This window comes from Necator americanus, chromosome II, assembly GCF_031761385.1.
Source record: "Necator americanus strain Aroian chromosome II, whole genome shotgun sequence".
In the NCBI taxonomy this organism is placed as follows: domain Eukaryota; kingdom Metazoa; phylum Nematoda; class Chromadorea; order Rhabditida; family Ancylostomatidae; genus Necator; species Necator americanus.
In genome coordinates, this window is record NC_087372.1 from 7,589,919 (window position 1) to 7,607,067 (window position 17,149).

Below are 17,149 nucleotides of genomic sequence, written 5' to 3' on the forward strand. Positions count from 1 at the left end.
ACTTCTACAAGAACCGATTTTGACCATCTATGTAAGGAGGAGCTTGCACTCAAGCGCACATCTGATTTTGTTGAGAATCAAATTCTTGAGGCTTGCCCACTGTCTAGGCAGTTTCTTATCGACGTGGCACATTCTTAAAAATGTGAGCATACATGAATCGGTCAGGTTTTCAGAATTTTCTCATTCGTAGTTTTATCTGTCGACTTGTCCAGCTTGCTCTATCCTGTTTTTAAGCTAGCATTGATGTCGCCTACAGTAATACGGTTGTAATTCTGTACCTACAGTACTGTGTCGCTGCCTCACCCATTATGTCCTATAATTTGACTCGCTTAGCTCCAATTTCATGCGGTTGGGGCTCCTATAGAGAATGTGGATGTGAATATCATTATATTCCATCCTTTTCGGCATCTTCATTGCACTAATACTACTTTCCATAACCGAAGTACTCTCTCACGATGCCGTTTTAACTAATAAAGACATAGATGGGATTGATTCCTTCTCTGATGGATGATAATTAAACTCTTGAACCTTTTTTTCTATGCTAGAGCACCTACTGTCTGAAGATAGGATCATTTAGAAAACTCTACTTTAATTTGAATGAAAATGCAATAGATTCCATTCAAATTTTCCAAACCATCACGACACTAACCCTTGTTATGCTCTCCTTCTCGATAAAGAGCTTGTCTATAGTAGTTATTTCCTGAAATAGCATATCAAAATTTAGCATCTGTCGGACTGAGCACATGAAATCTCTGGGTCACACCTTGACGATTCGAGTCTTCGAGGATGTCCCGTCTTTTGTAGCAATTCGAGTTTCCGTGCTCACAAGCTTTCCTTTACTGGATTCTGTATCCTCCTTAAAATACCGTTTTTAAAATAGTTCGTGTATAATACCAAGTTTTAATAATCCCATCCATCAGTGCTTACTAACGGAGATGGGATTATGGAGATGTACTATGTACAAATGCGAGTCTCTCTGCGCTTGTCCTAGACAAGAGCAGTGGGAAATCAAAAAGCCACGTGTTCTTGCTGCGCATATGTTGCGCAATTTGAGTCATAACTAGAAAATGTAACCGACAACATTTCCAACAACTGGCAACAGAAAAGCTTTCAAGGACCTAAGCGCGCGGAAAACAAAGCTTGCACCAAATATAGGTTTTCATTCAGACATTCTTCATTTCCTCATTCCTTTAGAGGAACACAGTTTGAAGACAGTTTGCTTTGTAGTTTTCCGGATAAATAATGCTACCCAGTTCATGATTGTTGTTCAATAGTTCGTGTTATGCGAACGAAACGACACCGGTGCCTCACGTCTAAGAAGCTTTTCAACGATTGTTTCTTCAAAAACTTCTTCCTCTGTTTGTCGGACACCACGACAAGCTTGCTCAACTGGACTTGCGAGTGATATCTGCTTTTACGGTTCTAATACGTACCAATGCAAGCCAAGCAGAGATCGATCGATCATAAAGAAAAACGCCAATAACAGAATAAAGAAATGTTGGGGATTCATATTTCATATTGTTCCAAGAGGTGAAATACCTACAGCTTTTGAAGCACCCAACCAAATGAGCTTGCAGCACGAATCAACCAGATCAGAGGTCCGCTAGATGTAGTTCAGATATCTGTATCTTGTGAACCCTCACGCTTGCCTCACTAACTGCTAAGATGGCGGTTGTGAGAGAAACAAACGAATGGAAACAACACTGAAGCTTCATGATCAGTGACCACCAATCTGAGTATCTAGGTAAATAAGTGTACCATTCTACTCTGATTAACAAGTTAATAATTTGAGTAGTAAAACATTAAAAGAGAGCTTTCAGGTCTTTTTTTCAAGTTAGAGTTTGAATTTTTCCGTTTAATTTCCAGTTTAAATACTGGCTTACGCGAATTGTTGTTGCACTGAGAGACGGCAACAAGTGTTAAGAATGATGCGCAGGCAAATCGTCGTCTCCTGCTCATGAGTGCGCGCTTGATAAATTATGTAGCACTGAGACACCTTGCGGAGATCGCTGCGACACTAGTTTCGGCGTTTATGGAATTTGGACAACTCAGCAACTCTTACTTTACGTGCTGTGTTTGCGTCCTATTTAAATTAAGTGGTCAGGTGAGATATGGTGTTTGGGCTCATTTGCACACAGTCGGGCCAAAACCGATCCGAAACATGGTTTAATCGCGTAGGCTGTTGCGCTGTGGGGTGCTGAAGCTAGGAGCTACGGTCGAAGTGCTATACTCATTCATCTCTGCAGTGTCGTCACAGAGTTCCGCCTGGATTGCAACAGCCATCTCCACTGCTTCTCAAGATCAAGCACATGTTTTGCTCCTAAAATTTCCATACCTTGCTGATTTGCTACTGAATGTTAATTTGATAGTGTATGATTGGACAGCTGATCGTAGTATTTTAAAGGCAGCGAAATACCACGAATTTGACGAGGTGAGGGATTCCGGGGGAAGAGCTAGAGACGGGGTTGTAAATTGCGGGTGGTTCCGGGTCAGGGTGGTTCCGCTCACCTCTTCATAATCAGCCTAAAAAACGGCGTGGGAACCGCTCTAGTTCCTAAGAGAAACGTCAGAACGCTTCTCTACGTATGCATTCTGGTTCCCTCAGCAATCTATTCATCGGTTTCACTTAAATACGCAGTCGAGGAGAACTCACTGGCTTTTGACCGCTGCACGGCTGGATGCGGCGTGAGTACAAGGGTGGCTCGTTGCTGCTGAAATCTTCGTGAAATACGAAGTCTTTTACGCCGTTTTTTAAGAAAGAGATGAGCGTAACCACCTCTTATTCCGTAATTTAGAACCCCAACCCTAACTTTTCCGGGGGTTTAACTCACTACATGGCTCCTAGTATGCTGCCTTTAGAGAACCTTTGTTTCTGATGGATGTGGACATATGGGGCCGCGTATACAATCCCCTCTTACTTGCTTTTGATGACCTTACTTTCATTAAACGCAATCAGGCATTCGAATAAAGTAAATGAACATTAAAAAGGTGGTGTCGTCCAGGCCATCGCTAAAGCCCATGACATGAAAGGACAGCTGCCTGAAGGAAGCATGGAATCTTTAGCAACAATCATTCGATATGTCACGCCGAACACTGTCAAACTCCAACAAGCCGCGCTCTCTGAAATCTGCGATATCTCTGACTGTCGTTTCTCCGCTACACGAAACGCGCATCAAAGGCGGGTAACTCATCAGTATTGGAGACAACACTGTCTGCTGCGGCGATGCTGATAAAAAAGATAGGAAGATGCTCAATAACTGTGAGAAGCGACTGCAACAATCTGATGGAAAAATTTGGTTCAAGTCTGTCTAGATGCGCCTTCGTACGACTGCGGGATCGCAGAGACAGACAGACATAAACTCTGGATCGTAAGTGGCCATGCACCCACGGAAACCGCTGAGGACAACAGTAAGGACGTCTTCTACGATGAACTCAGTGCGTTGATGTGTAACCCAGCCAGCAGGTGATCATTGTTGGAATCGACGCGAATGCGAAGGTGAAATTGAACAAATTCGATGTGCTAGGAAAATGGTATTATCGAGGTAAGCGCACGTCGGATAACGGTAACCGTCTGAAGTACTTATTTGAACAGACGGGTGTCGTCGTCGCTTCTATGTTCAAGAGGAATCATGGATGCTATCAGCTTACGTGGGAAAGGTAAACTCTTTTGCACCTTAAAAATGATGCGCGCGTAATATGAAAACTTTCAAGCTTCACATCAACCACTTTTTGAGGAGAAACATTCCTCAGTCAGATATTCAGAAATCTCGAGCTGTTTTAGACGTTGCATTCAACTGTGACCTTTGCGAGCAGACGAGTCTCGTCGTTGTATCCTCGTTTAAAGGCATCACTCCACGGATCTGACGTGGTACGGATTTCAGGTGGAGTATTCGTAAGCCTTGTGCAGCGCCGCATCTTCCGAACCGTTTTTTTACGGCAATTAGGAAGAAATGGACAGAATGACATCCCCCCCCCCCACCCTTCTCCATAGTCTCCCATCCCGTATACAAACACTCCATCTGAAATCTGCACCATCTCTGATTCGTGGGGTGATGCCTTTAAGAGGAATCGTCAATGCGACCAACCTATGTGATGAGGCATAACCCCTTCAACACCAGAAAAGCAGAACATTTTGACATTTAAACTACGGATCAATCACACAATTAGCATCTCTCTGTCGTACATTCGAAGGTCCAGAGCTGTTTGGATTGAATCCGATTCCGATCACCGCCCGGTTCTTCTCTGCTCAACGGTGCAGTTCCGAAAAAAGAGTAGTGGAGTTTCGCATCAATCGAAGCTCGACTTTGCAAGTCTAAAAGATGGTGGAAGAAGCTCTGCCATGTTAACTAATTTTGATCCACGGAGCAAGAAAAGAGTGGATAACTTCGACACTTTCACTCAATGTATTTAGGATGCTGCAAAGAAAATGCTCTTGTTGTTGCTATTGTTAACACTGAGAAAGTTTGCCTTTCCATCTACAACAACAAAATCCATGTATATTTCTGTTATGCGACCCGCAGCACTGACAATTTTAGCCAGGAAAGGAATCTGAGGAAGAGCTGAATTTTGCACCGTCAACCGCGAAAATGAATGAACAGCAAGAGTGAAGGGATTTCAAAAGGTAAGGGAGGACAAGAACCCGCGGGAAGCCTGTGCTCTATCAAAGCAGTACAGCGACAAGACGAAAACATGCTCACCAGTCCTTAGCACTGCCAATGGAGTGGCTGTCGGTGAAGCAACACCACGGACTGAGAGGACTATCAAATATCGGCAAAAACCAACGCCGACGACCTGGCTTTCGTCCTGGACGATCTACTATTGATCAGATGTTCATCGTCAGGAGAGTGATCGAAGTCTGGCAGCACTGTTGGAAACCACTGCAATTAGCCTTTCTGGACATTCGACTCTCCTCACCTAGGCCGTCTTCTCGCCATCGATAAGGTCATGCAAAGAACATTGTCGATCGGTGTCCTCCCGACATCGTCCTAGCACTATCCCCCCTTACCGATCTCGACTATGCCTACATGTTGTTATATTTGCATAAAGCAATACGAAACTTAAACATAACGTTGTTATGGTTGCATCGGGCCTAGCTGCATCCTAAAAGCTACGTCTACGCTTTGATAAAACCAAGTAGATGCGGGTTTCTTTTTTGAGACCTCTAACGCAAATCAGGTTGGACAGACAATCGATCGATGAGATCTGCTGCCTAAGCTGTAGATGTCTGATGATGTATGCCGAAGAACAACGGATTCCACGCGGAAAATACTCAGTAAATATGCGCTAAGGCCGCTTCTTCATTCAACTTCTTAATGAATTGAAGTGTAGTCTACCTTCATCACAAACGAAGTCAAGTTATGAGCCTACTATCAATAACGGTGTAACGGCGGCTGAATTTATCAACATCTTGCACTACCATCGAAAGTAGCCACAGAAAATTTTTGCTTCTTTGATCATATACTGAGAAGACCAAAAAAGCCTTGTTCAACGTGTTCTGAGGAGTTCGTCGGGTTCAAACTCAGAAAGGTCACTTGGCCGAAAACGGAATTTCAAGACTGAGAGGTGAGATAGGACTTGAGGACATACGGCGGCTTGACATAATGTTTCGCATGATACTGAATAGAGACGAATGGATTGATTTTATGCAAGCTCTTTCCGAGCATCGAGAAGGTTGAGCGGAGATATGCTCAAGAACAAATCGGCGAATGTCCAGGCAACCGCGTCAGCAAGGCTTTACCAGCAAGTTACGTAATGTCGACACATTTTTACCTTTTGATAAAATCAAAATTTGCAAAACCTATGTGTTGTTCTTCACAAAAGGAAAAATTAGTCTGTGAGCATTACCTTACTGGACATGGTTACTTTGTGTTTCTCAACGACTGCAGACGCCTAAAATGTGTACAACTCATATGTGGAGAAAAATATATTGGATTCTACATTCATTTTAATTGCTCTATTTGTTGAAGGCATTAAACAGTATCACAAAATTGACAATGTTGGCTTCTCTCATGAGCAGCGTAGAAATCCGGATGTGGTCTATGAGCCTATTCACGGTTAACTCTCACTAATTGTCTTGATAAAGACGCTGAAAACTTCTGTTATCATGCTGAATAGCAACTGTCACGTGTCTATATATATATATATATATATATATATATATATATATATATATATATATATATATATATATATATATATATATATATATATGAATGTATGTGCGTGAATGCGTGTATACGTCGTCAGAAAGTTTTGTAGACGGTAGAAAGCAGACAATTATAGAGAGAGGTAACGCTGGTCACACAGCATCGAAATGCTGCACTGGAGCCAGAAGACGAAATAGGATGAGAAGCAGAAGTACTGACGCCTTTTAGAAAAAAAAAACTGAGGTCTAACGCCCAAGATTGGTATTGATCTCTCCTTATTAACATCTCTTAATAAGGAAAGACCAATAAAAGTCTCGGCTATACCCAAGCAAATCAATAAAGAGGTATATATTTAACATGCCAAGATTCAGGAACAGTAGACATGGGTGCTGGTTCTAACTTTTATTGATCAATAAAATCTTTGTGCTGACCGTCGTAACCTCGTACACATTACCGCCATCCTCTGCGCCGTCATTCAGGATGATTACGAGGAATTGAGCGTGAACATGCCCATACTCGTAATCTACAGCTCAAATCATATATTTTCCATAAGAAATCCCAACATCGTCAATTTCGCGATACAACGTCTTTAATTTCAGTAGTCATGCGTATTGAAAAACAGCAGTTTTTCACTGTGCATGGCTATATGCAGAAAGTTGAGAAATTCAAAGTGTTGAATTATAAATTCTTTTACAAAATACATACGATAGGCTTCTCGTCTTTCTGAACTTCTGTCTCCTAAATCCACCGAAAATTAATGCAAAAATTCAACTAATTAAACAATTAGCGTAAGTCTCGGTAGTTATAACAGATTAGGTACATATACTGCGAAAATAGTAGAACTATTATTATGGCTTCAACAGTAATTTGACTCATGGCAAATTGTTGAGAAACATTTTAAACGATTAATATGTCAACGTTAAATAACGTATTTAAAATTAACGTACGCGTGTCAAGACTTCATGGAAGGAACCCAATTCTTTTGGCTTGTATACTTCTTCTCTTCCTGTAATTCAAATATTCTAGTCATGTCTAGTGCAAAATTTTCTCCAAACTATTTCACAAAGAACTATTTTTTTTTGTTTATGTATGGTTGCATGAGAATTCCATCTGAGCCACCTATGAGAGGTGCAAGTAGTGTCTCTCTCTAAACAACCGGAACAAACTAGAACACTGCTCCAGAACAGGGAGTATGCCGAACGTGCTGTGAATTAAAGTTGTATATGTGCCATTCAGAGTTAGGTTTTCTAGACAAAGACTGCGCAGATAAATAGATGTGTTCCACATTTCGCTGTACCATCCCTTATAACAACATAACTGTTCAAAAATCATCTCCGTGCAACTAGGAGGGAAACTTCTCTGTTTCAAAGGTACCACAAATTTTGAAAGAACTGTGACATCCGAGCTAGTTTCTAGGCGGACGGCCATCGGTACTTCATCAGTGTGGCCGTTCAGTATCATGTTATCGCACCTGATTCATCTGTAGTCATTCCTTTTGGCAGCGGTTTCCTCGCAGATGGCTCCTTGGCAGTATCGAGGTTTGGCTCAACTATAAAATTATATCAAAATTATCCTCTCACAAGTTCTTACATTTCATTTTCAGTTTTTTTTTTTGTTTTTTTTTGTCCAATAACTATCGGTATGGTTTCATCGAAGTTTGAAAATTAGCCTGCGCGTGAACCAGGTTTTCCGAGGCTTCTTCGTACGTTCGCTTTGTTCCCAAAGAAATTTTAAAGAAACATTTAAGTTTGCTCGCAGATGCTCCGGCATTTTCTTAGCCAGAAAGCGAGAGCAATGGTAACGGTGCCTCAGAACTCTTACGAAAAGCTTGCATAACCAAAAAGGATATATCACGTACGTGAAATGTCTTAGTTTGTTCGATTATTGCTCTTTGTAGCTTTTTGCTTCATAATATCGTTTACAGCCGATGATTCATTCAATGACTTTAGTTTACGCTGTCTAGTGGCAGATTTGTAGTTTTTATCTTTGCAGTTGCAAAAATGATTCATATTAGACAAAACTGTTTAATGGCCGATCAGCAGCTACTTTGTACTAGCGCATGAGCACGGCATAATCGTAGTTTACTCCCCCTTTTTTTTACCGTATAACTAGGCAAAGAATGTTCGTTGTATTAGTATCGTCCTTTTCCTTCTCAATTTGCTTGATCACTTAATCGGTCACTTTCCATTAGTGTATGTAACTCTTGTTGTAATCGTTGTTATGTTTTTATGGTAAAATTACCCAAATTTGAAGGACTGCCGAATAAAGTGGTGACTATGCCGCGTGGCAACGACAGAAGATCGTAAAAATATTCATGACTCCAATACAAAGGATAGAGAGAACGAGCGTTGATTAGTCCCTATGGGGATGGACTCACCCGTTCAATTCAGGACCATTTGAGGTTAATGAACATGTGTGCAGCCTTCTAACATTTTGGGGGCGTGTCAAAGTGTTAAGTCAGTGTTTTTATCCTATCAGACAACCGTGGCACCAATCTGTCGACCACGAATGTACGAATGCACCTCTCCATACGACGTGGCAACCACATCGTTACTGCTAGCTTTTTCCACTGTCTTTGAAAAACAAGTGGGTTTCCTGCATCGCATGGGTTTTTGAGCAGCTCTGTGAGAAGTGGGAAGGCCATGATAGAGCTGCTTAGTAAAAAAAAAACTTAGCTGTCTCTCCTTAACGAATTCCGTTTCAACACCGTTGTAGGCATTGGATGGTTGCAGTGAGAAACGACCTAATCTCACATTATAAATGGTAGAAGTTCGGGTTTATGTATACGGCACTCCTACTACTACTTTCGTCTTCGAATTTCATGCCTTCTAGTCTTTACCAAGAAGACACGAGAAGCACTCGTCATAAAAACTATCTCAAACTTTGCAATTACGATGCAGTGAAAGAACGTTCAGACAATAATCTAAGCGTTGCAGCTTTCAAAGCAGAGTGCGTCATTTCCAAATGATTGTTTTACACGAGAGCAAGATGAGAAAGGGGACGGACGGTAGTTGCATGATGATAGCCATCATTCCCAAAAAAAAAATCCCGTCACAAAGAAATGCAGCTGGCATGCTCAGCCAGTTGTCGTCTACATCGTCGATCCTCACAAGATGCCTTTGCCATTCTTAATCGTCTTCTTTGCACCAGAAAACCATAGCCATCAATTGCTTACTAACAAACCCGAACTAGACGTTTGAGAACTGGGGAATGTGATCAGCAACGAGATTTCCGTCAATAGCATCCATCATGCGTGTCTTTCGCAGGAGATCTCTTTTTCTTGAAAAAAAAAATCATCATTGATGTACATAGGAGTTCTCTGGCAGTCAACTTTTGCGAGGCTAGAAAAGAACAACGAAGGAGGAAGAAAACTTGTATAAAACTATGACATCCTCAAGGACTTCCTATTTTGATCTGAGCTGCACATCGAGGAGGACCTAGACGTGATCTTCGACCTGCTCCTCAAAGGATTACGAACATGTGTTGCATCTGATTCGAAGCTCTGCATGAAAAACTTGATCGCTTTACAAAACACTAGTGAGGAATTGTTCAGAAAAGAAAAACCTGGGAATTTAGTCCGAGTGAATTATCCATTCGGCGGTACGTGGCGAACACTAACAGCAGAAATGCCGGAAAATTGGAAGAAATTGTATTTGAAGAACGTGTAGAGAAAATGTGACAGCAGCGCAAACAATAAGAATTCTATCTACTCAAACCTTCTCCGTCCACTTACTCCCGTCTTAAGTCTAACTTCAACATTGGTGAAGTACCACTCGTTATTCTTCCTTCGGAAATACGAAATGACCTATCCTAGACCAGAGGAAGACTTAACGAAAAGCTTTTATTTGTGAGAAAGGTGGCCGAGAAAAGAGGACATTCAGAACTACCGTCCGATGTACTTGCTAAAATTTTATATAGTGTTCAAGAAGATAAAAAGGATAAAGGATAAAGTCACTGGGACTTGGGATGCGCCAACGCGTTTTACTGGAATTCGTAATCGTTGAGGTTTTGGAACGCGTGTTAGCCTATACAATGACTTGTGGGGGCCAGCCGATGATCAAGTCAGTGTTTTTATCCTCCCAGACAAGTCTGGTACCAATTTATCGAACCCGGAGGGATGAAAGGCTTGGTGAGCACTAGGGCGGATTCGAACTCTCGACTGTGTGGCTACAAACGGACCTCTAACCGACTGCGCCACACCCGCCTCAAGAAGATAAGCTGCACGCAAATTAGAGACGTTGCATGAAGCATGACTTCAAGACCATATTGTTTCTTGTGAAGGTTTCATTTGTGTGAAACACATCCAAATCGTGTCAGGGGTCACAGAGATTTGTCCATAGCGTGGAAAGGTCGCAATACTGTCAGCGTTTGGTCGATCAAGGTGAGGACGCATAGTATGAAGAAGACACCAGCCAACTGGAACAATCAGTGCACCACTCGACTGTTTTTCTAGTGTCCTGGTTCTTAGCAGAGGTGTAGAGAGAACTGCTGTCCAGATGTCTAGATTACGAGTATGAACATAATCAAGCTTAATGCCACTTATCCGTCCTGAGAAACGGCGTGGGAGACAACCATCGAGTTCGAATTTTTCCACGAGACATCTTGTGGCGCCATCACTTCCCGCTATTCCCTCCACCCGTTGGTCTCATTTGAGTAGGCCGTTGGGGAAACTTCATTGAATATGGTCCGTTCAGGAGCGAGACGTTATAAGCTATCTCGGGAAAAAAATTCTTACAGGAGGACCTTTTCCCAAGCCGTTTTTCAGAATGGCCGGACTGAAATAAGCTTGGACATACTCATAGTCAAGATCTACCTATCTCTATCTTTTCTTTGAGAGATCCCAACATCGTCATTTTTTGTGTGCTGTGTTCAAGAGAAATTTCCTCTCTGTAATCCGGCGGAATAGATACCGGACGCCGAACGCATATTTCCTGTCCACGTTGTAAGAAGAAACGACAACAGATGAAGGTGGAAGAACGTTAAAATAGATTCGAAGAGATGCAAAACGCTCTTATAGTAGACCGCCTACGAGACTGGCAGACTTGTTCACATTATGTAAAGAGTGACCGAAACCTCAGCTTCGTACGGCTCCTGAACCTCGTCAAAATCATTCGCGAAACTTACAAACTCCTTGGTTGCCGATTACGAGAAAAAAGATTGAAAAGAAAAAGTGCTGATTTCAACACGCTCAGTAAAAACGACTCATCCGAAAATCTGAAGTTTTTTTAAAGCAAATATAGTGCTCGCTGCTTCTCCCTTCGTCTACTCTTTCAACGCGATATATGCACATGAGGTGTTTTGGAGGGCCAAGGGGTGGCGGATTCATTTGGGGAGTCTGCAAGTTTCCCAAAATGAGCTCGTCCACATCAATAATACAGCTAGGAGTGCAATACGGTCAAACTTTTCTATCGCTCTGAACCTCTGCGCCAGTATAGAGTTCCCTTTTCTCTACTAATGATTAAATGTTAGTTGCTATTCGTCGTTGGCTGAGAAGTTCTCCTAAATATTTTTAGAATTGATGGATTTGTGAGAAAAGTAACGCACACATCTCAGAAAGATGCTTCGAGACACTTTATGCGCCGAGATCAACTTCCGAGATGCCTTAAAAACGCCCATGATCCACGTGTCGACACGTACGTGAGTGCTTGCCGTGATGCTTGCAAATGGCGTCAAAACTAGTTCTGGAGAAAGACCAGGATTGCGAGTAGAATCTGGCAAATGATGCAGATTGGCCAAATCCGTGAGGATATGCAATGACATTAAGGTTCCTCATGTCCTTCAGCTGTAAAAAGTATGTTGCGCTACTCTTCGCGCTGAAAAGAAAAATGAAATGAAGAGGTAGTATCTTTTTGCAAATGCAAATGAGCATATTCGACGCCCAAATTCTTTAGTCGGGTGACCTCAAAGGGCGTTCGATTTGGGGATACCAGGCAGAGGTAAATGTACATTCAGCAGATAAAACGCATGGTTTGAGGTAGACGCGTGGCGTCTTAAGATTGAAGTATTATGGCGCCCCGTGCGGATTCTATTACTGGTAAACCAAAAAACTAGAATGGAGCAGAAGCAGTGCAGTCCAAAACTCCAATCAAAATCAAAACTGACCAATTATATAACACTAGTAGTGAACTGCTTGTATAAATAACACTGAACTCACTTGTCAAAATCGCATCACTCCTTTGAGTTTCCTCTTCCTTTAGTGGCTATAAAAATATGATCTTTGCATAAGCGCCAACTCAACTAATTCTTCTTCTTTTAAAAAGTTGATTGCCTACTGTACACAGTTTACAGTACTCACTGGAACTGCATTCGTCCACACTAGAGAACCATCTGAGTAAGTAGACTGATAGTCATAACTACGTTTTTCTTCCACGAAAAATGTGTCTGGCATTTCCCACAGTGCACCACCATTGGCACTGATTACAGTATCACGATCAATTGTAATGCTTAAATAGATAGGTTGCTGGTTTGTAAAATCACTGTTATATTGAAAAAAAATTCCACCTATTTTGATCCGCAAAAATTCGCTCATCAAACTTAACATTACTTTTTTGCGAAGCAGTTTGTTCGCAACGGCTTCTGAAAAAAAGCTTTTTTCTATGTTATGGCGGAAGGATACTTTCCTAACCTACAGACGGAGATACACTATTTGCACCTTAATCTTGACATCTGAGAATTCGAAATGCTGTTTCTGTTAATTGGAAACCTCAAGACAAATGTGTAGATAGCGAAAATATTCCATGTTGTTGCTTATCCGAAACTTCCAAAATTGTCCGGTGCAATAGGCATGAGAATTCCAGTTCCAGAAGCGCGCAGCACAGAAACGCTCATTCTTATTGCAATAATTTATCAATGTGTCAAGTCAGTGCTTTTATCCTCCCAGACAAGTCTGGTACCAATTTATCGACCCCGGAGGGATGAAAGGCTTGGTGAGCACTAGGGAGGATTCGAACCTCCGACCGATCGTGCAGGAAGCGGAACCTCTAACCGCTCCAACACGCCCGCCCTATGTTTTGTTAAGCAGTAACAGTTCTTCTCCTCTACTTGAATACTACCTTCACGAGATTGTCGCTGAAGCGCTCTACTGTGATGAAGCCTACAAGGCGTTGAGAAACAGCTCTGTCTACTCTGTTGGTGGTACTAGTTTTAAATGATTTCGACGTCCTTTGCGTTGCTGTCTTGTCTTCTGCTGTATCGCGCAGATGCGAATTCTGCGCCTTGCGCCGCCTTAATACGACTCCTAGCTCCCAGGAGCATCCCGTCAATGACGAAGTTCCGGTCTTGGTGCCGTTGTGTTGTAGGAGACACTTCATCACATACACCTGTCGTTGGCTTCCAACTTACCAATTCCAAGGTATGAGGGTTTGGTTAGAACGAGAACGGACACCTTTTCGCGGAGCAACTCTTTAGGGTTTACCCTAGTTCACTGTTTTACTTTTATCTCGACGCTTTCCTACAATACACTGAGTGAATTCGCATATATTTCTCTCACTTACTGAGCCTAATGAGTGAGAGAGGTTCTGACGGACGCCCCAGGCTTTGCCTTAGTTTCCTTTGACTTCATCAACTATATGAATGTGCGACAGGTTCTCTCGCCCGCGCAGCGGCTTAGACTACTTCGACTGTTATGGAAAACCTACGCGAACGTTATCTATGGAATAAAGATACATCTGATATTAGATTGATACTGGACATTTGATAGTAGATTAATAATGACAATTTTATTCTAAACCCAGCGGGAAAGCATGAATTTCTTGCCACATTTGGTAAATGGAATAACTCGAAATATAGAGTAAAAGAAAAAATAGAAGAGAAGCGATAACCTTTCCGCTCATACGCAGCAGGGAAAGTAAGAGTTGTAATTGCTTGATCTGCCAATGAGTTGATTGTGACTGTTGCAATAATTCGTGACAATTGAAAAAAGACTGACTGAAAGTCCTGTGGTGCTAAAATGGCTGATTCGCACGGACTTTTATGCGTGCCAATATTTGCAAATCTACAAGGAAGCAAGGTCAAAGCCATCCATCCAACTCGTAAGAACTGTTCCACATAGGAACAACTTCTACATGCGTGAAAAACTATAATCAGTCAGGTGATATAATGGTGCTCAGACTCATGCTGTTGAAACGCCTCACTGAAGCGGAACTTTCGAGTGGGTTCGACTGTCCACAGTTAATTCATAGTATCCTCGTCAAGAAATTAATAGCAGAGCTCAAAGATAAACTTACGGTAGCGTCTTAATGTCGTTCAACGAGAAGGCGACACCTCCAATCATGAACACAATTCGCTCAGTTTTATGATAGATATCACCCTCCATAGATGTCCCATTTTCCGCGATCACATTTAGGATACCAGTAGCTCTGAAAACGCTAACTTCTTTTACAATCTCTTTCTAGTAAGAGGAATAAGAGTATTGGAAATTCTACTTTTCGGCTTTAGGATCCAAATCTGGTGAAGGACCCATTTTAGCCTCACAAATGCGATCATATCTACGGGTGTCATTTGTACGAAGACCGCTGTCTTGCTCGCTTCGCTGAAAAAAAGAGAGGATGAAGCAAGAAATAAACACTTATGATTTATATGTTCCTATTTTTCAGTAAGGAAGGTTGGAGTTTAAAGTAGGACTCGCGTACCAGAAGTGTAGACTTTCTCTCAACCACTATCATACTTTTTCCGATGAGCACATTTTGAGTGGTTTTTTCCTCTTGGTAACCATCGTCATCCATCGTTTTCACGTTTACCACTGCCGGTCGAACCTAGATTTTTATTTTATCGTTGAAGAAGATACAACAGAAATACAAGAGTCGTATGTGGCATCAAACCTGGATCAAGTTGTCTAATTCAGCTTTTCTTTCTTCAACAGTCAAGCCACTCGAATGTAACACCACATTCGTTGTGATCAAGATCTCGTCCGTATCCGGTTCAACGCGGACGCTTTGGAACGAACGGATCTGAATAGCTAGTGGATCTGGGGATGCATGTATGCACTGAGATCGAATATTTTTGTTTTAAAGATGGCCACGACAAGAGAGGACATCTCAAAAGGCGTTGTTTTCATAGCCCAAGATTATCCCCAAAGCGTGACATCTGATAAAACGCACCAGTTTGGAACTTTTTTGCGCTAAGAACTAAAAGAATATCTTTCTGATACCATTCCGGTTAGAAACGTGGGTAAAATCTACTATAATCCTTGGTATTGACAGCAGCAGACATTTTGCCCTATTCTTTTTCAAACCGATCAAAGTCTAACAGATTCTGACCCCTCCGGTGTACAAATTCGTGATAAAAGTGATAAAATCAAGTCTTACTCTCCTCTTGCTCTCAAATTATTTGAAGGAGAAGCACCTAATTAGAAAAAACAAGCAATGTTTTGATTGTGACATGTAATGAGGCCGCGTATTTAAGTCTGATTGCTACCTGCTCGTGGTGGCCCTGCTGTAACTAAACTCAAGCAGAGTGTAGTGTGTACGCATTGGGGATGTACGAGCTATGTTAACCTGTACTGTCAACAAGGGAGCATTGAATCTTCGGCAACAATTCGTTTCGTCATGCTGAACTGCCAAGCACTGTCGAATTAACTCCAACAAACCGCCCCGTCTAGGATTCTGGGATATCTCGTTGTTCCGTTTGCTGCACTGCAGGAAACATGTATGAGAGATTGGCTTGTCATCAGCATCGAAAATTACACCACAAACTGCGGCGATGCTGAGGAGAAGAAAGTAGGTGGCTGCGCGATAACTGTGAGGAACGATTACAACGACCTGGTAGAAGAATTTGGCTCAACGCCGTCTAGATGCGCCTTCGTACGAATGCGGGATCGCAGAGGACGTAAACTCTAGGTCGTAAGTGCCTACCCACACCGCGAATGCGAAGATCGGGCTCGAACAACAATCCGATGTGCTAGAAAAATGGTCTTATCCAGCGGAACGCACGGATCGGACAATGGTGACCGTCTGGTTGACTTATATGAACAGACAGGCCTCTTAATGCCTGAAGAGCAGCGCAAGCGGTAGATGAGGACTCTCAAACTTTACCTTGACTACGTACTGACAAGGAACATCTCTCATTCGGATATAGAGAAACCCAGAGCTGTAAGACACGTTGATTTTGATTCTGACTACCGTCCAGTTCTTCCCAGCATTAAGATACGGTTCCACAAGAAGAACCAAGGAGTGTCTCCTTAACCGAAAAACGACATGGCAGGTCTGAAAGATGAAGAGCGCAGAACGAATTTTCACCAACGTGTGTCTATTCACGTTGGAGTATGGACCAGGAAGAAGCTTTGTGATGCGGACGCCTTTATAAAGTGCATACACGATGCTGCAAAGCAAACCTTTCCGCTTAAAAGACCGCGGAAAAAGTTCGCCTTTGCATCAGCGGAGAAAAGATCCACGTACAATTCTGTATGTGTCGCCCGCAGCACTAGCGATTTCAATCAGGAAAAGCGTCTTAGAATGAGGTTGCGTAATCAACTGCAACAAGACAGATAATGAGTGGACGTCGAGAGTGAAACGAGTTGAAAAGGCCTGGAAAGACAAGAACCCGCGGAAGGCCTATGCTTTATTAAAGCAGTATAGCGGCAAGATAAGAAGATGTTCTCCAGTCCTCAACACTGCCAGTGGGAAGGGCGTCGGTGAAGCAACCCTTCCAATTTGGAGGGATCACTTCAAGACCTTGCTGAACCGGCAAGCGACGTCAGCTCCTAAACTCGAGCACGTTCATAGGTCGACATATGCGGTTAACGAGGAACTCCCGACCGAGTCGGACGTCCTGGTCTGTATCTAAAAGATGAAAAATGGAAAATCTGATGGAGAATACGGGATTTATGCAGAAATGCCGAAATATCGTCCTCCGTCTGGGATTCGTGTAATTACAAAGATCATCCGTTCAACATGGATAAACGAAAGGATACCTGACTCGTAGAGACACGCTTTCATAACTCCCTCCACAACTGGTCGATGTACGATTGACCAGGTGTTCATCGTTAGGAGAGTGATCGAAATTTG

The 17,149-nt window shown here is 42.4% G+C and overlaps 1 protein-coding gene across 2 annotated transcripts in view; it reads right to left on the bottom strand.

Annotated features, from left to right (window-relative positions):
- RB195_017096 (uncharacterized protein) overlaps nucleotides 1-17,149 on the bottom strand; it is a gene marked incomplete at both ends in the record, with an annotated part of 62,641 nt that overhangs the window by 33,538 nt on the left and 11,954 nt on the right. For both annotated transcript variants that reach the window (XM_064183942.1, XM_064183941.1), the window contains 13 exons: nucleotides 650-700; nucleotides 764-856; nucleotides 5,845-5,889; nucleotides 6,852-6,884; nucleotides 7,094-7,152; nucleotides 7,618-7,695; nucleotides 12,301-12,346; nucleotides 12,442-12,589; nucleotides 12,648-12,722; nucleotides 14,372-14,503; nucleotides 14,570-14,676; nucleotides 14,777-14,899; nucleotides 14,966-15,094. In XM_064183942.1, the coding sequence (XP_064039822.1) occupies nucleotides 650-700; nucleotides 764-856; nucleotides 5,845-5,889; nucleotides 6,852-6,884; nucleotides 7,094-7,152; nucleotides 7,618-7,695; nucleotides 12,301-12,346; nucleotides 12,442-12,589; nucleotides 12,648-12,722; nucleotides 14,372-14,503; nucleotides 14,570-14,676; nucleotides 14,777-14,899; nucleotides 14,966-15,094 (1,119 nt within the window). The remainder of the gene's footprint in view (nucleotides 1-649; nucleotides 701-763; nucleotides 857-5,844; nucleotides 5,890-6,851; nucleotides 6,885-7,093; nucleotides 7,153-7,617; nucleotides 7,696-12,300; nucleotides 12,347-12,441; nucleotides 12,590-12,647; nucleotides 12,723-14,371; nucleotides 14,504-14,569; nucleotides 14,677-14,776; nucleotides 14,900-14,965; nucleotides 15,095-17,149) is intronic.